Source organism: Telopea speciosissima, chromosome 5 (genome assembly GCF_018873765.1).
Source record: "Telopea speciosissima isolate NSW1024214 ecotype Mountain lineage chromosome 5, Tspe_v1, whole genome shotgun sequence".
Taxonomy (NCBI): Eukaryota; Viridiplantae; Streptophyta; class Magnoliopsida; order Proteales; family Proteaceae; genus Telopea; species Telopea speciosissima.
The window spans coordinates 23088966-23110992 of NC_057920.1; the positions used below are offsets into that span (position 1 = coordinate 23088966).

Consider the following 22027-nt stretch of genomic DNA (forward strand, 5'->3'; position numbering starts at 1 on the left):
AAACCCATTTTCATCAAGAATTTTGCCCGAAAAGAAATCTGTAGCCATTGGATCTAACCTAAATGGGCTGTGAAGAGGCACCTCTTTCACGTCTTCAAACAAGCTCATAAGCTTCTCATCTTGTCCCCCCTAATGTTCGAGTTGTTTAGGATAGGAGGAATCATCTCCATTGTTTGGAACTTTCAATGATGGAGGGGGAAATGTACTGGAGAGGGAGGTCATTTGTCTTTGGGGCCGGAACAGGGCTGAAGAGCGCACTCTAAGTAGAACCAATCATGGGAGGGCGGGGAGAGGAAGGAGGAAGGTCAAGGATAGGGGGTGAAGGCTGCGCAGAAGAGGACTGGATGGTGGTAGCACCACCACAAGGAGACCAGCCATGGAGGCCGGAGCTCAGGGAGGGCAAAGCATGGCTCTCTCTTTATGCAAGGAATGATTGAAGAGTTTAAAATAACTGAATGTCTGATAATAAAGCAAAAATAGACCAAGGCCATTCCACAGTGATCAATCTGCAACCACCGTTCTAACTGAGTTGAATTTATCAAAATTTCTATATACTAGAAGCTTTTCCTCTAGTTTCTTTGATTCCTTCTTCAACTGTTTTCCTTTAAACTTCAACTGTGGAACCTAATTGATCATAGTCAGAGACAAAGAATATTCATGATTATCCAAGGTAATACACGATGCCCACCTTGCTTCATTAGTTTGTTTCAAGAAGCTACTATATGAGGATAAGTTTGTGACTATCCATTGGTTTTAATTGCACCTCAAAAGCGAAGTAGGAAATGCACTAGTTTAAAGCCAAGCATCTGACTAAAGATCCAACGAAAAATTAGATGCATTATAGGAATGGGATTAGGCTTTTTATTTTTGAATATCATTACATTTCTTTCATGCCAAACGAAAAGCATAAATATGAAATCTATAACTAACAATATATTGCAAACAGCCGCTAGCTCGGCTGGTTGGAGGCATTGCAAGTTGAGTGCATGCCCCCCAGGAGGTCAAGGGATCGACTCTCCTGGATTGCATATTGTGCCAAAAAGGCACCCCTCTCTCCCCTCCCCCCTAGTTGTAGATTGTGGGCTTGTCTTAGCCTTCCCCCTTAGCTTGTAGTTGGCCCGTGGGCCCTTGAGTAGGATAGGACCCCAAAAACAAAAAAAAATAATCTTGAGATCTAAATTTAAAAAAATAATCTTGATTTTTAAATAAATTATAATTAAACCCTAGAAAGAAGTTGCAATAAATCTTTTTGTATTCAACCTTAAAGAACTCACTAGTCAATTCTTTTTTGAGAATGGACAACTAAAAAACAAGTGTTTAAAAGACTCATTTTTCAGTTTACATATATAGCACAAAGGATCAGTGGACGAGCCTTGGCGGAACAGTTAAGTTGCGCTATTGCAAACATCAAGTTGTAGGTTCGAAACATGGAAACAGCCTCTTCATGAAACGGGGGTAACTGGGTAAAGCTGCTTATATTTGCCCCCTTCCCGACCCTACAGTAGCGGGAGCCTCGTGCACAGGGACGCTTTTGGGTGTAGATTAATCTTCAAAAAAAAAAAACAAGGAAATTGACTCTGATGGGTATCTTCTGAAAAAAAAAAAAAGATCTTTTGCTAAGATAGAAGGCAACCACTTTCATATTGTACTCACAAATTTTAGAAAAAGGGCAAAATAATTGATCTTAAACTCTAGATTGTGGGACTATATATAATTCTTGCAACTTGGCTTACTATATTGTGAGGAAATAAAGACTCTAAAAGAGGTACATTCTAGCTGTTACAAAATTCTAGAAGCTCAAAAATAAAAAGAAAAAGAAGAAGGTTAGCTTAAAGTCGTTCAGGTAATCTAAAGTTTGGTAAAGAGGGTATCCAAGGATCAAACCAAATATTAATATTGAAACCTATGTCTATCCTCCAACACAATTTTTTTGAAAGTCATCTTTAATGTCGAAAATACCTCACCAAAATCTTGAACATTGTCTTTTCTTTGGTACCTTAAGGAAGCAGCGTTAAAGAAATATTTAGGTTTTAAAGGCTTTACTCGAAGGGTTTTGCAAAATTTAGATGGAAAAACTTTATTATGAATTTTTGGACTTCTCAAACTCAATCTGCCCAATTTTTTTTTGTCTACACACCAGATCATTCTAGTAAATTGGGCGTAGTTTCCTCTTTTCTGTACTATGATCTCACCAGAAATGACATTGTAAAGAATCCAATTCTTTCTAGATTGCTTTGGGTAGTTTGTAGAGGGATATCCGGTAAGTAGAAATGGAGTTTAAAATTGACTTGTCCAGAGTAGTTCTTCCTGCTATGGATAGATAATTCATTTTCCATCTCCAAGGCAGATGAACCTCTTTTTCTAGGTCATGTTTCTATTCCAAAAATAACTTTTGGTATTTTTAGTTTCAAGGCCAAATTTCTAGATAAAAAAATGTGTTTTGTAACACATGGTAATTTCTATTTCTAAGCCAGAAAAGAAACAGAAACACTTCTGTTCTGCACAATAAATTTTGTTTCTAGAACTTCTATAAAATTTACAAAATGGTCATTGGGTAACACAAAAAAAAAAAAAAAAAAAAAAAAAAAAAAACAAATATGATGATGGCAGTGATGATGGAGGTGGTGGCGACGGTTGAGGATGTAGTGAAGGTGTGTGAGAACAATGACATGGTGGGGAATCACCACGTGTCCTCCTCACCCCATCTTTGGGAGAAGGGAACTGGATTTGAGTCGGAGTCGCTACCTAGAATAAAGGTCTAGGAGCCACACAAGAAAGTTAACTCCATGGTCGCCCTTTGGGGACTGATCGGTTCATCGGTCTGGGTAAGGGTCATACTACGGTCCGGCGAAGGTATTTCGCTGCGATTAACCGAATCAAGCTGTTGTTTGGTCTTGCTTCGGTGTCTCGCATGCACACTGTAAGCCCTCTACAGATTCCATTTTCTTGGTTGAGGTTCTCCCCAATGTTCGGTGACGAAACACTTGCGATCCGATGCCTCAAAATGAGCCCGCGCTTTGACCATTGATCCAACAGTCAGATTTGAAGCCGAACACCAATCCCTGATACAAAGTAACGTTCAGACACGGTAAACCCCGTGAAGATACCATTCCATTGGCCATGGTTATCCCCGCTTGTGCCTTGACAGATCTAATAGATTCAACGGCCAGAAAGCCACCTGCACTTTTGAGCGCTGATTCAACCGCCTTAGCCTCTGCCACCGGCCCATGACACCAAGAAATGTTTTACCAAAAAAAAAAAATGACACCAAGAAATGTCACAAGAATCCAAAAGATGTTGTTTTAAGCCCATCTATGCATTCTCCCTTTGTTGATTAGCCGGTCCAGTTCCAAACAGGGTTTTTGGGGTCATTTTAAGTCCAAATGAGCCCAAGTTTTTTGCAACCTTCTCCAAATTCATTGTAGAACATGTATATGCAGTGAGAAGAGGGAAAAATATGGGAGAAGAGGGCTCAAATGCTGAAATCCTTCTTTGGTGATTAAGGTTCCAACTTTGATGATTGGAGAGCACTAATGTGATATTTTGGCTTCATTGAAGTGCCTATTTGTGGGATTACCCAAAGAGGTGATCCAAGTTGCCAAAACCCAAGTTGATACTGGAAAAAGGGTTTTGATGATGGAGATGACCGTTCAAGTTGATTTCTACATCTCAAGGAGTCATTCGGTTGTGGGATTACACAAATTGAGGTAATCCATACTTTGCAAATCGCTATTTGTTTATTTTTTATAGTAGGCTCGGTGTTCGAAAAAATGCCTGACTCAATGTATGCTCTGTATTTTGGGGGGGGGGGGGGGGGAATTATATTTGTTAAATTGAGCTTGTAATTGGGCTGTTGATATAAGCCCACTTTTGGATGTATTTGAGGGTATATATTTGTAATTGGACTTGTAATTTGACACACAAGTGTTGCAGTGCCTTCACTGTTGAGCAGTGTAAACTTTGGGCTTAAAGTCCTTGTTTTTTGTACTATCAAAAATTGAAGCAGAGTTGCAGCTCCTGGACCGTTGCAGTAGTTAGAATACCGTTGCATATTGGGCAATATATGAAACCCTTGCTAGAGTAGTGCTCCATAGATGTACGTAACTTGCGGATCCACATATTCAATGTGTTGTGAATGTGCTATTGCGATTGTGGAGATTTGAGTGTTGTGTGTGTTTGCAGGATGGATGTAAATAGTCTGCTAGACTTGGTCACTATATAGTAGCGGGGTGAATGTGCAAACGACTGTTTTCATAGGGAACTGATAAAATTGGGACTACCCGAGCCAGTCAACAAGTACTTGAGACAGTGCATCATTGTGTAAGTTTGTTGTCAGTGCATTGCGTTTAGTGTGGTAGACAACTAGTTGTGTTGAGACTTGAGAGTGTCATCATGGCTGAGAATACCAAGGGGAGTAAATGGAAACACTCTTGGGGGAAAATTTGAAAGAATTTTTAGTAGCATTGATTCACCCCCTCTCAGGCTCAACCTGGGAATAAAAGGGTTTTACAAGGTAATCGGATCGATACCGATCCAGAGGTCAAAACCGCTACAGAAAGAGATCCAATCTAACGGGTTGGCATCGTCTTCGACTACTTCCAACTCGCAAATTTGCTCGTCTGCGCTTTCAACCATTTGATTCAGAATTCAGAGAGAGAGAGAGAGAGAGGATGGTGTTCTTGTGCTGGAGTCGCCCGTCTCTTAAGGATCAGAAAGACTGCATCAACAAGTAATGAGAACTTGCGAGTTTGTAACCTCCCAATATGTCCGTTTCCATTATCAAATCAATTTGAGTTTTGAAAAATTGGTTCACAAAAATCTCAGGTCAGGCAGCTTCAACTACGACACCAAATACAGAGGCGCAACTGCTAAACCCTTTTCTTCTCTGCAACAAGACGGAGAGCTCGCAAAAGACGGCTTCTTCATTAACCATTCTCGTGTTCTAGTTGGGTCCGGTCTCCCTACCTACGAGAAGGCTAAGACTGCTCTTCAGAACTGGAGGTTCATCGCATACATATACATATGTGTGTTCTTTCGACACAGGAACACAGAAGGATTCCTAATTCTTCGTTTTCACTTTGTGTATTTGCAGGCATTTCGCATTGAATTGGGCATTCGTTAATCCCAAGACTCCAATCCGAACTGAAACGAAGTTCTGCGTCTGTGTCAAGCAGTTTCTACCGTGGATGTTGATGCCTCTCCAGGTGTCCTACGTTACTGAAGGTAGTGATCGGGAGAAGCTCAAGGCCTCTTTTGGATTCGGCAGTGGCACCCTTCAAGGTCACCTGCTGGTTAGTCTTTCTCTTCTTCCCACTCAGATTTCAGCGTTGATTCAGTAAAATTTCACCGTAGAACAATCCCTTGGGCCTTGTGGCGAACTATATCATCAAGCACTGAAGTTACACCATACTTGCTGCATCCCAATTGTAGCCCTAAAATCAGGATAGCGTCCAAATTCATGTCCCTTTGTGAGCTTATTTATCCCTGCAATTGTGTAAGGTCTTAGGAGTTCATGTATAACATATGCCCCCCATAACATATAACATTTGGTAGGATTTACATCTTAAAATTGGGATGAGTTCCATCTGAGACATGGCAGTTACGATGGTGCTCAATTTTTTTGTGTACCATTGCACATATCATCGTCCGTCAGTGTGGTAAATTTCAGCTATTTGGAGATATAAAGCTCAAAAAACTGGTTGAATAATCAACTTTATTAGTTATGGTTCAACCCTAAGAAATACAAGGGAAAAAGCTCAATAGAAAATGGGCATTCAACTGACCCCAAATCTGAAATGTGGCTAATCCATAGGATGTACAACCCATCCAATGGTGGGTCCCTCAAGACCAATGCTCCACGTGGCCTAAAAATGGACTTGACTCTCATGACAGGGCATGAGGAGTTCCGGCCACACAACAATAACTGTCACATCACAATTCGGTTGGAGCTTAAATTCGTTGTATATATGACCATGTCATCATCTAGTCATGGGTTAATTTTTTTACCAAACTAACTTAGATATATCAATTTAAGTCTTTGGAAATTATTTGAAAATCAAATCTATTTGAAGAACAAGGACTATTGGTGAAACAAGAGCACGAGCTCCATACATGGCTTCAATGGCTGGTGAAATCAAAGGAAAATTTAATAGGGGAGTACCTGCTTGAGGGCCTAAATGACACACAAGAGCTCAAATGCTGCTTGCTCACCATTGAGTTAATTTTTCTGGCCTTCAAGGAAACTTGGGTTCCAAATGGAGAGCTGGAGAAGGAAACGTTGCAATCTTTACCAAGCTTACTTAATGGACTTGGTCAGCTAAAAGAAAGTCATATGCAAAATAGTTGCCATCTTTACCAAGGTTACTTAATGGACTTGGTCGGCTAAAAGAAACAGTCATATGCAAAATAACTAACAAATTGCACCCCCCCAAAAAAAAAAATTAATAATAATAATAAATAATAATAACAATAATCTTACAAGGTAACACTACTGTCGAAGATGATTAAGAGACTTGGAATATGGAAATTAAGGACAGTGGCATGGATTCTAAAGAAAATTTTGTTGAGACCATAGGCCTGGCCATTTAAGGAGTTGAACATACCATCATTTTGGTCTACCTCTTTCATTCTTTGTTTTCTTCCTTTTAATGGGGGATCAGAGAATGGATTCCCATGGTGCATGTCTTTTCCTTTTGTGCTGCTTATTTTGTATATAGTTTTAGTACATGCATGTGTCATCATCATCTTCAGCACATGTGGTCTGCTTCTGTTAGAATGTCTCAACTTTGATCCATTGAATTCTCTAATGTGTCATGAAAAATTGAAAGCAGGCTGGTGAAGAACGGTTTTCAGTTGAGATGGATGAGAACGATCAAGTTTGGTATGAGATCCTTTCTCTCTCAAAGCCTGCCCATTTCTTGTCTTCTATTGGCTACCCATATGTACAATTCCAGCAAAAGTATTTTGCTCACCAGTCAGCCAATGCTTTTATCAAATATGTTACCGCTCAAACACCCTCATTGTAATTGTGTTATGGTTGACTCTATCTAATGCAAATGTTTTTTTATAGACACAAGTGTAAAATGGAAATTTCAGTTTGGAGAAACACGGTTCACTAAGTGAGATCCATGCTCAAACTGAAACCTGATTAGACCTTTTTACCAATTTTTGCAAATGAATCAACTGAGGTATTATGCAATTTTTTTTTTAAATCTTCGAAAGTAAAAGTTTGGTACATATTTTTCAAGAATTTGATATGTGCTTGAATGATTCATGAATAGAACAGGAATTTATATGGCATTGGCTATCCACCCATCTGCCATCACTTTGCTTTAACACATTCATTTGATAGTCAAAAAGATCTGTACCACCATGATCCTCCACCTAAAATGGGAACAAGTTTCCTACGATCAGTCCAATAAGGATTGGGTAAGAGAACAACCAATAACAATGACTGCACAATACATAGGACTGGCCTGAAAATTTTATCGATTACAGTACTTTTGGCATAGGTAATCATTTGGATCACAAGGTGTTAATAAGGGCTTCATTTGGTGGTTGCGAGCAGAGATACAGCATAGAAGAGGGCAGGTGATTAAACAGTTGGATAAGAATTAGGATATTTATGAGCATGGAACAAAATGTGGTACACTGCTCTTAAAGGCTTTCCAAATTGAAGATGGAAATTTCATCCTTGCATCTGTCATATTATGGGTTTTTGCTGTACTATATTCTCCCCCCCCCCCCTTTTACATTTTCTTCTTCCTTTTAATGGAAGTCAGAATGGATTTGCATGGGTTTAATCTTTCTTTTTTTGTTGTTTATTTTATTTGTTTATGGATTTAGCACATGGGCCCTACTTTCTGTGAAATGGTAATCCGTTGCCCATGCTAATCTCACATGCCTTGAAATTGTTGAGAAGAGTCTGGGGTAGAACCATTTTCAATAGAATTAGATGGAAAGAGGCAGTTCTGGTCCAAAGTCATTTCTTTCTCACTGATCTTGTCAATAGAAAATGACCCACAGTATTTGAATGAAAGAAATCTCTTGTATTGATGCTTTATCCGGGGAGAAAATGCAAATATTTAACTGTTTCAGAAGATACTGTAACATATACGAAGTTGTGTAGATGTTGGCTCCCATGATAGAATTTCTTGTTGAGAGCTTCATTCTGGTTGTATTGCTTATACATGTATCATGATTACTACTTAAAGGTTACTAGATGTCCTCCATATCCATCAATTTTAAGGACTCTTTTCTCTGCCTTTTGCCCATTTTGCCAATACTCATGCTCTTCTAACTGCATAATCTGCTAAGAATAAACCATTCACACATCAAAAACAAAAGAAATTGGGGGGGGGGGGGGACCTTTTATCTGAGGATCTTAGCTCGTCTGATTGGATCTACATATAGCTAGAAGCTTCTGAATGGAACACCTTTATAAGATTCTAAGTTGGAGATTATGAAGAATTTATGTGCCTGGTCATCTACATACCCACTTAGTCTGTACAAGTAGAACTTTACTTTTGGTGTTGATAGAAGTAGACCAATAACTGATGAAATCAACAAACATTCAGAGCCAGGGTTGCCAACCCTTGCAAGGTTAACTGGATAGGAATCTTGGGTGATACTTCTGAGTTTTTAGAGCAAAGCTTTCTGTGCAGTGGATACCATTTTCACGACACAAAATAGGTCGGTTCCCCTGGAGGGAATCTTTTTCGCTCTCTAGTTTAACGTTGCCAAATCTAAAGACACTTTAAACAGACAAAAAGCTGATTCCCCATCTTCTTACATGTTAACCTTCCAAGCTGATCTCTTCTCCACAACGAGAGGGCATGGTGATTTGGACTAGAATAAAGCATCAGCATTAGATGCAAAGTTGCTTATTCCAAAATCAGAATATATAAAAAAAAATCCAGTTTATAAAAACCATAGTTAGGACTTAGGATCACAGCTTCATCACAGTGCAGGTGTAAGCCAAGAAAAGAAATTATTTGATCATTGACCGAAGCATGAGAAGGTCATCTCTATTCGGAGATAGAGAGCAAGCAGGCAAGTACCTGCAGCAGAATAATCAGAATAATGGCAGCAGGTATAATTCACACACCACAGATGATTACCATGCTCATGTCACTAGGATGCAAAGGATGCTGAGTGAAGCCGATTACCCACCTTTCTCAAACCTTCATTCTATCTTCAAGAACGAGAACGGGCTTCTTATTCCAGAGACAGATGATCATGACCATGATCATGATCAGCTTGCTGCTGCTGGCAAGAACCATAACCAGCAGAATAAGGGCTTGCAATGGCAAACGCATTCCACAGATGACTACCACGCCTATGTCACTAGGATGTTAAGGACGCCCAGCATCGCTGATGATCAAAATGGGAATAATCAAGTGGAGACTGATGATAGAGAGAAGAAGAATCAGAATGGCTCGCAATGGCACTCACATACTACAGATGAGTACCACGCTTATGTCACTAAGATGTGAAGGATGCCCAGTATCGTCGATACAGATCAGAAATAATAGAGAGGATCGATGGATGTCTAAGATTATGGATCTTCCGCTCTGTTGTATTATATATATATATATATATATATATATATATATATATATATATATATATATATATATATATATATATATATATATATATATATTATATAGTTAAACTTATATAGTATATGTGTATTCTATGATTCCATCCCCCTTTTTTTTGGCTAGATGAACTATGATCCATACTTACGTAATGCAATAAATTTGGCCTTCAGCCTTGTTCTTTTAATTCGCCAACCACATAATTTTTGAATCATTAATTTTTTTTTTTATTATTATTATTTTTTGGTTAAAAGTGAGCTTATATATTATAAATTACCATAACAAGATTACATTCTTAAGTAATTCTTTCCCACAGCATCACTCTCCACTAATTGAATCATTAAATTTAGTTTGTCCGGCCTGAATCGGCATATTTTTGTGTTTTACTCCCCATAACTCTTCCTCAGCCGGCCTGGGGTAGAATAGCAGAGTCAATACAAGTTACCTAACTCATCTCATCCTGTAATAAGTTTAGGCAAAAAGTTGTGTGTACTTACACAGCCATCGATTAGAGTTGAGATTTGAGAGGGTGCATCGTAGAGGCGTAGACCCTCATTTTCCATCCAATGGCTTTGTGTATGGTCGTGCACAATGCATGAGTGTACACAAAACCCTTCCCCATAAATTTATGAATTAGTAAGGAACAGAACAAGAAACAGAGCCCATTGTTTTGGACATAGAACCAAGATAAAAGATTTCAATTAGTAGCCTCCCATACATGATGTATCCATAAGTTGGGTTTTGTTCTTGGGTGATACTTCTGAGTTTCCCTTTCTGTTTGTTTTGTTTGTTTATCATAATGAACTTGTAGAGTGAATATATTCCATATTTTCTTAGGAAAAAAAATTTGTAGTTTGCAAATATAATAAAGTTATGACTTATGATTCATATGGATTAAAATCCTCTGCAGTGCCTTGTACTTCGGACCTGAAAGCTCGACACGTGGAAGATGGATATTTTATTCAACGGTGCAAGCTCGAAAAGAAAGTAAAAAAAAAAAAACTGGGTCAATCAAACTCACATTGTTGGATGAAACATCTTCCACGTGTCAAGCTCTCAAACTCGAACTACAAGTCACTGCAAAGGACTTTTATCCTGATTCATATGCACCATGCATTATATCTAGAGGCCGGCTCAAGTTCATGTATGAGAACATTCTCGTATGCCCCTGAGCAACCCTCTTTGTGGATTTCATCAGGTCAGCTTAGAAGCATACAAGATGGTTCTGGCAGGAACCTGAGCCGAACTCATTATAACTGATGGAGCTAAACTAATTAATTACAGATTTGTCGGAAATCATAAATTGGGCATCAATGGCCTTCAAATAATCATTATTTTTTCACAAGTAGGGATAAACCCTCTGAGGTTCTTACTCACTTGAGCCTTAATGAGCATTAGACATATGCAGTTGGACCGCTCTGAATCCTTAAATTGAGTTCGCTTGGTGTACTAGAGTCAGTGAGGGCTAGAGGTTTCTCAAGCTAAGTTTGCCAAGCAATTGGGAATTTATGGTGTACCAAAAGACACTCTTACAGAAGGTTAACGCTTATTCCCATGGTTTTACGAATCAGTATTAGTATATGGGTATAAGTCAATTCTAAAATTGATATTGATACCGATACGTATCAGCCTTATTGAACATTTTTAACTTACAAAATACCAATATCATACTGTATCTTGACCGTTTTACCTTCTGTCTGCACCATACCGTACCACCTATCTGGTGTTGGCCGATACCGATTCCTTAAACACCGTTTATACCTTATAGTTCTGTATCGGTAGATAGTTTCTTCTGTTAGCTATGGAGAAAAATCTTTATAGAATATTAAAGAAGAAGCTGGAGGACACTGGCAAGGCGGCGGCGGCCAGGCCACCCTGGTCCAAATAATTTTTGTTTGCTAAGTTTAAAAAATATCAAATAGGATACAGTTTTTCTTCGCCCAAAGAGGACGGGTTTTTGTATATTTCAAAATATCCTTCTCAGATCTGATACTCATTTCTGCCCTCTCTTACCCAAAAATTGGGTCCTATTAAATATATCTAGGGATGTAAACGGATCGGATTCGGCTCAGATAGTGCTATATCTGCATCCGCATTCGATTAATTTTCGAACGGATTTGTATAATGCTAAACGGATACGGACATTGAAACGGATCGGATATTTTATCCGTTTACATGTAAATATAGTTTTCGGATAGCTATAGCCTAACCGTATCTGTATCCGTTTAGCTTTCGGACGAATTCGGATAATGCTAAACAAATACGAACACGGATACGAAAACGGATTTTGACTATTCATTTACATCCCTAAATATATCACAAATGTGCTTCTCAAAACATGAAACCTAGAATGAAACACGGCACCTTACATGCATATTTCCTTCCTGATAGTAATAGATGAATTCAGATCAGATCATAGTCCCGACAGTACTTTATATTCATGTTTTAAACAAATACGAATACGGATATGGAAACGGATTTTGACTATTCATTTACATCCCTAAATATATCACAAATGTGCTTCTCAAAACATGATACCTAGAATGAAACACGGCACCTTACATGCATATTTCCTTCCTGATAGTAAAAGATGAATTCATATTAGATCATAGTCCCGACAGTACTTTATATTCATGTTTTAAACAAATACGAACACGGATACGGAAACGGATTTTGACTATTCATTTACATCCCTAAATATATCACAAATGTGCTTCTCAAAACATGAAACCTAGAATGAAACACGGCACCTTACATGCATATTTCCTTCCTTGCATCTAGTATGGTTCGAGCACAATTCCGAAGTACTTGGAGTGCATCAAACAAGTAAACGTTTGCTGCCGAAAGCCGAAGGTTGTTCTATCTTAAAGCCAATTTTACATTCAAACCCGGTTGCATAAGGGGGGGGGGGGGAAATAGTTCAAAACACTCTCCTACCACATCAACACAACAGATAACTCGTCTCATATAAAATTCGATAGCATCAACACAACAGATAAGTCGTCTCATATAAAGTTTATACTCCATTTTTCCTACACTATTGGCCTATTGGTATTAGAGTCGCACCAGTAAATGGGAGACATAAACAGTAGGGCATTTTTGTGGTGTTAAAGAAAGGATATAGTAGCACACAAGAACAGTTGAAGATGAAATTCATAGGAAGAATTCAAAGTAATCTCAAATCAATCAACAAACAGGTCCCTAAATAAAAATATGGATTAAAATGATTAGATCTAAGCATGAAGCAGTCACGACCATAAGATAATGGCTGCATAATTCAAATTAGGTTATAATATCATTTTATGTAATTATTTTAAGGGAAGGCGTTCTCTGAGTGAGACGCAGGGGCCACACCGCACGAGCCAGCCAATAAAAGCGTGCGCGACAATACAATGGGCAACGGAATTTCTGGCCTACATGGGGGGCATGGTGGTCATTCCATCACCCACTGTGCATGGGCATGGTCCCTACATCCCACGGGAACTTTTTCCCTTATTTTAAATTATTTTAATGTATAAAATAATGACCAATAGAAATTTAAAAATCTTACAATGACATTTTACATCATATTTTATCTCTTACAAACAAACATTAGAAAAGTTCTCAATATGTAAAATTTTCTTGCATGGATTTTCCATGTAAAAGTTATACATGTAATATTTTAGATGTAAACAGGTAACCTATGATCAACATTTCAGCATTCACAAGTGTAGGACTCCTTAAATATTATAAGGCTTCAACATAACTCAACTCTTTAGCTTTCTCACCTTTCACCCCCAACCTAAAAAAAAAAAAAAATTCTTTTGTGCTATGTATCTGTGAAGACATCACTGAGTATTTGATGTTCCCTTCTATGTCAAGGCTGTTTAGTCGATCCAGGACACGCCCAACATCTTAGCCATGAAACTATAGCGGTCTGCAGCTTCATCAATCTGCGATATAAGAGTCCAAACCCAATACTCATCAGATCCAACTTTGAATTATCTATTATATACAATAAACTACTATTAGGAATTTGAATTTGTGACAAATAGTTACCAATTTCTGTGTAGGCCGTCCAGCCCCATGTCCAGCTTTGCAGTCAATGCGACCAACAATTGGGTTAGTTTGGGGACTGTTCTCCAAGCTTGTGGAGAGGATATACTGCATGGTCTGAAGGAGAAAATAAGATAAATAAGATGATGAAATGCAAGGACATGAAGAAATGCATATTTGAGTCAATTCGATTCATATATAAATATGAGCAAGTACATACAGGAGTAACAAACTGCTATACAAAATTAATCAAGAACTTACTGCCAATAATTTCAATGAGTGTAATGGCACGACACGATCATCATGGTCAGCTGTCAAAAGCATGGTAGATGGGTACTGACATGTCTTATGCAGCTTATCCCATGGTCTTCCAACATTATGAAGGGGGGAGTATCTGAGACAGGAACAATCATATTAAATCATACACATCCAAAGGTCTCAGTAGTTTACACAGTGAAGATTTCAGTACAAGAGAACCACTACAAAGGTTAGAAGAAAGAGAATCAGAAATTAGGTTTTACACCATACAGAGAACAAAAAGGACATTCAGCTTATTGTGCATACAACCAACCATGCTCTCCTTTTTCTTTCTAGGAAAATAAACAAAGGTCTCACAGAAGTGCCCCAATAAAAGTTCATAGGATGATAACATGGATCACAGAAAACTACACCAGAAGGAATAATCCAAAACTAGCTTTCAAGACGACTTCTAGTATATCCATACATTTTCCAGAAATTACTCCATCTACTAACAATAGTATACTGAAAGTATTGTCAGGGAAACTAATTTGTGGCCCCTAAAAACAAGGCTTCCAACATGGCCCTAATTATTTGCCACATGACAACATTCAAATGTTTGTGTAAGTTATTCATGTCACCATCTAGTCATCTGGTGTCAGCCCAAATGGAGAAATGCAGATATAAAGCATTGGCAAATGGTTGGAAAGTCAGTTTTGGACAAGTTTGGTTTAATAGCTGAAACACAAAAAGAAAAGTTCAATTCATGGTGTGCCATACAGAGGGTAATCCTCTCTGTCCAACAGTTGGATTGGAGCTATCAGCCCTTCATGTTGCCCTAATAGGTTTATTGTGGAGGCCTCCCAGGGCCATGTAAAGGACATTTTCCTTTTACACTGAAAAAATCATAAGATTCTGCTAAACCGTGTGTTGACTGCATTCTTAGTTTCAACAACAAGAAGATGATGAGAGATGGTAGCCTATTCCAGTAGGAAGGGGAAGGTATTCAGCACACAACCTCTAAACTGTTGACCATGTTTAAATTTGCCAAACCAACCTCACCTAAACAAGTTCAAACACAAGGGAACATAGATTGTAAAGTTCAAGGCATGGAAATTGAAACTCAAAGAGATCTCTAAACTTTCTTCGAAAAATTTACCATATCCATACTGTGTGAACTGTGAACTTGGGGAAAAGAAAAATACAGTTCAAATTAAAATTTAGTATGTTTATATAGAGCGGTTTTCCTGGTCAGAGAGTCCATCATGGACTCCATGAGCACAAATATCTGCCGTGTGATATGTTTGATGGACTCAAATTTCATTGAGATAGATATACCCCAGTGTCATCTTCTCACATTTCAGGTTTCAACCCAAACAGAGTTGGTCAAGGGGCAAAATAAAGCTTTGAAAATCCAATAGAAAAATAAAATTATTGAAAAGAATAGATGGCTGAAAACAAAAGGTGAATATGCCAATACATGGGAGGGTATATGATCGAATTTGAGTCTGAAATTTTACACACCCAATCCAGGCCATTTTCTAGATATCCAATGGCCAGATTTGTCATATCACCCTTTCCACGTGGCACAAGTAGGTGTGCAGACTGCACAGTCCAAGAAACTTTTTCCTTATAAGATAGTCATAAATGATTCTTTTAAGATAAATATATCATAAAAGTACCAGAAATATGAAAAAAATAATTGGAACAATACAGAAAAGTATGAGTCATTATTGGTGAATAATCTGTGGTATAAAATACTTTCAAATTTACCAGAAAATATGTACAATGGTACTCAATTTTTCAAAACTAACATCGCTCATTTTTCCACAAATCATGGACTATGACGGTATGACCATGGAAGGCCATGATTAAATGATGACACATTTACTTGAAAATCAGATGACACGTTTATCTTGGAAAACTTGTGAACCTGTTCCACAAGTATGGTCAAAACTGAGTGCAGGAAACAGTTTAGAAAGGTATATTAAGCTGCCTACGTCCCCTTACCCCTTTCTGCCGCTAATTGTTTTTAGGCTCAGAAGGATGGAATTTCAATTTTCATAACCCCTGGCTTATAATATGGAACAACAAAATTTTCTATTTACTAAGAATTTAAATCCAAGCAATAAAGATATAAAGGTTTGTATTTTCATATTAGAAGCCAAGCTTTTGAAATTTCAATTTTCATAAACCCTGGCTTATAATATGGAATGAAAAACTTTTTTATTTACTTAGAATTTAAATCCAAGCAATAAAGATTTAAAATACTATCAAACTACCAAATAAAGACATCTAATACTAAAAACATCAACAACATAAAGTTCCTTACTTGATAAGCCAATGGAACTCTTCCTCCGTCTCTGAACAACCATAGTCAGAAGTCCAAGCATGACCTAAATAAAGACAGGTAAGTCACCACTAAGTACCAAAAAATTGGAGAGAGAGCAAGAATGAATGAGTGGATGAAAATAAGTGTATAATTACCTATAGTGAACTTGTGAAAACGCAGCATATCCATGACACCGACATGAGCCAGAGCACAGCCAAAAAGATCTGGTCGCTGCCACACAAAAAATTGCAATTTCAAGGATAATTCTTCATTATGTATCCTAGAGAGAGCAAAGCATGGACATGAATTGTGTCATCCTTGCAAGGTCCATACCTGATTTATGCAAGCTGCAACAAGAAGCCCACCATTGCTTCCACCTTCGATGCACAACTTTTTGGGCTGGGTATAACCTGCTGACACAAGAAATTCTGCAGCAGAAATAAAGTCATCAAAGCAGTTCTGCTTTTTTCCAAGTGAGCCTGCTTTGTGCCACTCTTCTCCATACTCCCCACCACCACGGATGTTTGCAACACAGAAGACAGCACCAAAATGCCTAGAAAGAACAATACGGTTGACACTGAATGATGGTGTAAGACTAATGTTAAATCCACCATAACCGTATAGTAAGCATGGATTCAATCCATCCAGGCAAATGTTCCTCTTTGACACAATGAACATTGGTATCTTGGTACCATCCTTGCTAGCCACAAAAACCTGAAAACAGAAATTTATATGATGATGATAGAAGAGAAAGGATCTTTGAAGGAAAAGGGGGGGGGGGGGAATGGGAGAGAGATTCTCTGTTTGATGGAGAAAACAAGTAGTGGGAAAAAAACAAGGACAGTGAGATCCCACACCAACACTTGAGGTATAATTCAATGAAACCTCAACCACACAGGCAGCAAAATGTAACTTATTTTGAGCATCCAATCAGATGGCCAAGTCAAGGCCATCCAAGGAGACCTTGGAGATTGAGCTAAAAATATCAACATACTGCCAAAAATAAAAAGACACTATGGAGATCTCACAGGTTAAGATTTCTCCCTCTGTCTGAAAGAAAAGTTATTAAAAAGAGGGCTCCAACAAGATGAAGCAGAGCCAAGAAATCAAAAAAAAAAAATATCAAGATAGGTCAACACCCATGGCAGATAACCCACTCTAGAAAGGCCAGAAACTGGCCACCCACTCACCCTTCCGCGCCAGCCTCTCAACACAAAGCTCCAAAACATTAAGTAGTCCACCAAAGTGAAATTCTCAAATTCAAAAAACACCTAACCAACTTATGAGCAAAACATAAGATCAGTCTTACAACACTACTGAAAGAGAATATGATCCTCCAACCTAAAGGGTTTACATTAGAGTGTAATCAGATACCTTGGTAGATCCTGAGCTCTTTCATTTCTCAGAATAATTTCATGGCCCATGGAACATGATAATCAGAGGCATTGGTATCACTGATCTTGTAAAGTAATTATTTATTCTTTACAAGATCAGAAAGTTCTCCAATAGGTTCTTATCATTCCTCAATGCAAAGAACACATTTAGCTGATTTAGCCCCTCCCCAACACCCAAACCCCCCAAAAAAAAAAAAAAAACAAAACAGAAAAAGGAAATGGAAAATACAGCAAAAACTGGTTAATAATCATTAAGAGATGAAAAGCAGAGTCAAAATACCTGATTAACCCGAAACTCTGAACGATCAAATCCAGGGACCATAATTTCTCTGAATATCTTCATCTCTGGAACCTCAGTCTTTAAGTTGCACCGATAAATAATACCAGGAGTAAGGAAGCTAGTGAATCCAATAAAAACTTCAGTGTCTTTGCGCCTACCAGTAATCCCATAAACTGTGCCAATATCAATTGGCAAACGATGTACCAATGAACCTGTTTCCAAGTCTCTCACTTGTAGAACATACTTGACGTCGCTCAAGTAACTGACCAGAATTTGGTTTCCATTAACAGCAGAAGCTGATTCAAGCACATCTTTCTCAGATTCTTGGAGGATATCAGTCCAAACGGTTGGTTCCTTCAGATCCACTCGGACTAACTTATACTTGGGAGCATCTTTATTAGTCAGAAAGGTGAATATGGTGCCATCATTTGCAATAGCTCGATAACTTGCTTCAAAATTGTCAACAAGCTTAGTGAAAGGAAGCATTTCATTTCTCTCCTTAAGACTTTCAAGCCCACTAGGTTGCAAAGACAAGTCACAGTAGTAAAGTTTGTTGATTGGATCACAGCCCTCCTCAATGTATAGCAGCACAAACTGCATAATAAAACATAGAATTAAGTAAACCAGAGGATTATTACACCAAATTTCTGCAATCTCTAAGTAAAATAATTGGTTTTGTGGATATTTCCAGCAAATCACATAGGGCAGCTTCAATTATTGATGATAAGCAATTAGTCTTGATCTTTTCAATTTATATAACAGAGCATGCAGTTTCTGTATCTGCATTCTGCAGTTCAGACACCAAAGAACAAAGTATTTGGGTTTGAGGCAATGAGGTTATTTTCACTCAAGTGATGAATGGAAGAAGCTGGGTAGCTGGACTTGCTCCAGAACAAGATCTTTTATGACTATTTGACATAATTTTTCCTTAAGCAATGGCAAGTCAAAAATAAGGACTGCCTGAAAATTGAAATTTCAAGATGACTACAATAGCAATATACCCTCTCTTGTTCTAAAGAACCAGTCCACAAGTTTGCAGTCTACTTTGAGACAGGCGATAAGAAAGCAATCAAATTACTACAGCTTCAACAAATAAGTCATCCATCCTATAAACCACAAGATTACACAAGAAGCTAATATAAAGTAGTGCCAGAAAATTAGAATTTTACCTTCCCATCATGCATGACTTCAGCCCCAAACATATATTTCGGGTTTTCAGGATCCTTCCAACACAAAACATCTTGGGATTGGTCTGTACCCAAGAAATGATAGTAGAGCTCATGATAAAGGTTGGCATTTGTTTCAGTCCCAGCATCTATTTCTTCTCCTTCCCTACAACTCAATACATATTATTCTCACGTAACCAAAAAATCCTAAAACAGGAAGAATCAATCTGAGCTTCTTAGAATGAATACTAAAATAGAAGCAAAACTCACTTGGGAGCTGGATAACGGCTATAGAAGAAACCTTTGCTATCATGGGTCCAACTAATAGATGTGAACTTAACCTGAAACAAGCAAATGTGCAAAAACATTAGCGCAAACCCACCAACAAAAATCTCTTTTGCAGTCTTTGCATTACAAGTACTTATTTGAAATTGGGATTGATGAGTGACAATGCTCACCCACGACAGAGTATCAGGCTCGACAGTCTTATCCTCAACTCGCATAACTTTAATAGTGACCCAATCGCTGCCACTGGAGCTAAGCCCATAAGCCAAATACTTGGCATCCTCACTAATGGAATATACATTAAGAGCGACTGTTCCATCTTCACTGAGCCCATTTGGATCAAGCAAAACCTCTCCTTTGTCGTCCAAACTATCCTGAAAGGGGAAAAGCCCAAATGAGCACTGAACCAATAATAAAAACGGTGCTTCCCACCACTCTAGTGACCTATTCATCGGTCGAGCCACCAACCTGCACATAAAGGACGCTTTGCGCTTGAAGCCCTGTGTTATGGGAGTAAAAGTACTTATTCCCTCGCTTAAACGGAGCACCAAATCGAGGGTGATCGAATAGTTTGGTAATTTGTTGGCGTAATTTCTCCCTCGTATCGCACGTTCGAAGCAGCGATTCAGTCAGACTCGCTTGCTTCTGAACGAAATCTTTAACTTCGTCGGCATCTGGGTTCTCAAGCCTGACCAGAGAAAACACAATAGACGAAAAATGAAATTTAGCTTAATGTTCCACAATTTGCAAGAGAAGTTCTCCCATTACAGTATAGTACCATCGATACGGATCAGAGATTTTAACACCGTGATAGTTATCCACGACCGATTCATCCCTTCGAGCGAGAGGAAACTTTAAGGACAGATCTTCTGTGGCAGATAAGGAGCCCATTTTGATGTCAGGGTTCGAGTACGAGGAGAGAGATGTTGGTGAAGCAGAGAAGAGGACAAAGGGAGAAGAAGAAGGAAGGTCAAGATGAGTTGGGAAAGAGTAAGCTCTGATTTCTTTATTAGTAATAAGGGAGAAGATGCGCCGCGGTAGTGGGCGGCACACTTTACGGGGGAGAAGTGGTCCGACGATGTCGTGCGCATGGCGGGCGTATGAAAACATAGAGGCGTCGACTTCTATGGCCGTTTGTCCTTCTCAGGCTTCCATGTAAAATGCCAACACCACTTTCAGAGTTTTGGCGGGAAAGAATGGCGTTAGGGTGTCGCCATAGTTTGTTATTATGTCTCCATTTTTGCCTTTCTTCTCATGCTTTTACCCTTCTCATTTTATGAATTTTCCTCTAGCACCACCTCTCTCTATCTCTCGCCTCCTCATATAAAATGATCTCTTTCTCTCTATTGATTTAACCGATAAGGAGTGTTCATAGGGACCGATTGTGTCCACATCGGAATGACGAAATTGAAAGAGATCGATTCAATCCGTAATTCTAATTTTAATAACCTGGATAGAGATTCCAAGAGGGAGCACAAAGAGGGATTTTAATCCTCTCCAACTCCTAAAAGTGTGGAATGCGGCAATGTTAGGTGGAGGTGTCGACACTTGCTAGGTCAACATCTCTGCTTTTAAGGAATTGGAGAGGATTATTTATCGCACAAAGAGAAGGGGAAAATACATATAATGACACACTATCACTCTCAAGGAAAATTCATAATAGGCGAGAACTGGGTCATGCTTATTCCTGGGTTTTCGAGCATCACCCCCCATGAAGAGCAGAATTTACCTTAGACATTAAAAGAGATGACATCACAAATCTGTTGGTAAGATCATCAACACTCCCCCATGGAGCTCACATGGCATGTCCTTTATGCAACACCGAAGGATAAGAAATGTCGAAAAAACTCTTCTGATGCACTTCTCATGAGTCAAATACTTGACATATACCATGTTTGCTATCATTTCACCTAAAAGCTCAATCTGTATAATGTGTCAGTATATATATCGACACTGCTAACCCACCTCCATTCCCCTTGAAAGTCAAAGGGGTTTCTCTTGAGCTAGCGGGCCCTAGCCGCTAGATACCCTCTTGGTTTTACTTTGAGAAAAGAAATAAAAAGGATTGATCAATTTAAACACGTGGCAGATGAATTGGCTTTTGGAATCTAGGCTTTAAAAATCAGAGACAGGTAGGATGGTTTCCATCGATTTAAGTCAAAACAGGGATCAGTCGGACTCAATTGGAATCGGACCGATTCAATATCCATAGGGTTAGGAAATGGGAATTGGCCTCAGTTGAGTCAGAGTCAACTTAGACAGATTCAGTCAATTCTAATCCGAGTTTTAAGAAAATGATGAAATCCCAAATAGTGTCTTTTACTTTTGCAGTGATGTTACCACTACTAACCCAAGATTTTCTCCCCCTTCTGACAAAAAAAAAACCAGAACTATCTTTTCCAATCTTGGTTGTTTTGAGATGGAAAATCCAACAAATCCATGAGAACAGAACTATCTTTTCCAATCTTGGTTGTTTTGAGGTGGAAAATCCAACAAATCCATGACAACAGAACTATCTTTTCCAATCTTGGCTGTTTGGAGATGGGAAAATCCAACAAATCCCCATGAGTTCTTATTAGTGGAGGAAAGCGTAAGGATGGACCATAAGACTGATATCGACGCCAACGGGTATTATCTCTCTATGCCACCACACATTCACTAGGCGAGGAAAAAGACATTCATAAGATTGAAGGTTC

General features: G+C 38.6%; 2 protein-coding genes across 2 annotated transcripts; one reads left to right on the top strand and one right to left on the bottom strand.

The window, feature by feature from the left end:
• Positions 1–1720: 1720 nt before the first annotated feature.
• LOC122661491 (prolyl endopeptidase-like) lies at positions 1721–20507 on the bottom strand. Its single transcript, XM_043856897.1, has 14 exons — positions 20110–20507; positions 19800–20019; positions 19505–19705; positions 19317–19387; positions 19050–19212; positions 17881–18474; positions 16540–16920; positions 16362–16437; positions 16207–16270; positions 13899–14031; positions 13641–13754; positions 13435–13534; positions 2784–2790; positions 1721–1732 (listed from the first exon to the last, which is right to left on the bottom strand). The coding sequence occupies exons 1-12, from the start codon at positions 20439–20441 to the stop codon at positions 13469–13471; spliced, it is 2415 nt and encodes an 804-aa protein (XP_043712832.1). The 5' UTR covers positions 20442–20507; the 3' UTR covers positions 1721–1732; positions 2784–2790; positions 13435–13468.
• LOC122661492 (UPF0548 protein At2g17695) lies at positions 4582–7191 on the top strand. Its single transcript, XM_043856898.1, has 4 exons — positions 4582–4729; positions 4825–5001; positions 5093–5291; positions 6831–7191. The coding sequence occupies exons 1-4, from the start codon at positions 4671–4673 to the stop codon at positions 7023–7025; spliced, it is 630 nt and encodes a 209-aa protein (XP_043712833.1). The 5' UTR covers positions 4582–4670; the 3' UTR covers positions 7026–7191.
• Positions 20508–22027: the final 1520 nt, after the last annotated feature.

Bases quoted from the DNA above. Each gene is read 5' to 3' on its own strand.
- LOC122661492 (XM_043856898.1), top strand. From the start codon at position 4,671: ATGGTGTTCTTGTGCTGGAGTCGCCCGTCTCTTAAGGATCAGAAAGAC. The intron at 4,730-4,824 runs GTAATGAGAACT...CAAAAATCTCAG, and splicing joins CAGAAAGACTGCATCAACAA to GTCAGGCAGCTTCAACTACG. The intron at 5,002-5,092 runs GTTCATCGCATA...GTGTATTTGCAG, and splicing joins ACTGCTCTTCAGAACTGGAG to GCATTTCGCATTGAATTGGG.
- LOC122661491 (XM_043856897.1), bottom strand. From the start codon at position 20,441: ATGTTTTCATACGCCCGCCATGCGCACGACATCGTCGGACCACTTCTC. The intron at 19,706-19,799 runs GTTGGTGGCTCG...TTCCCCTTTCAG, and splicing joins AAAGCGTCCTTTATGTGCAG to GATAGTTTGGACGACAAAGG. The intron at 13,535-13,640 runs GTAACTATTTGT...CTTATATCGCAG, and splicing joins GACGGCCTACACAGAAATTG to ATTGATGAAGCTGCAGACCG.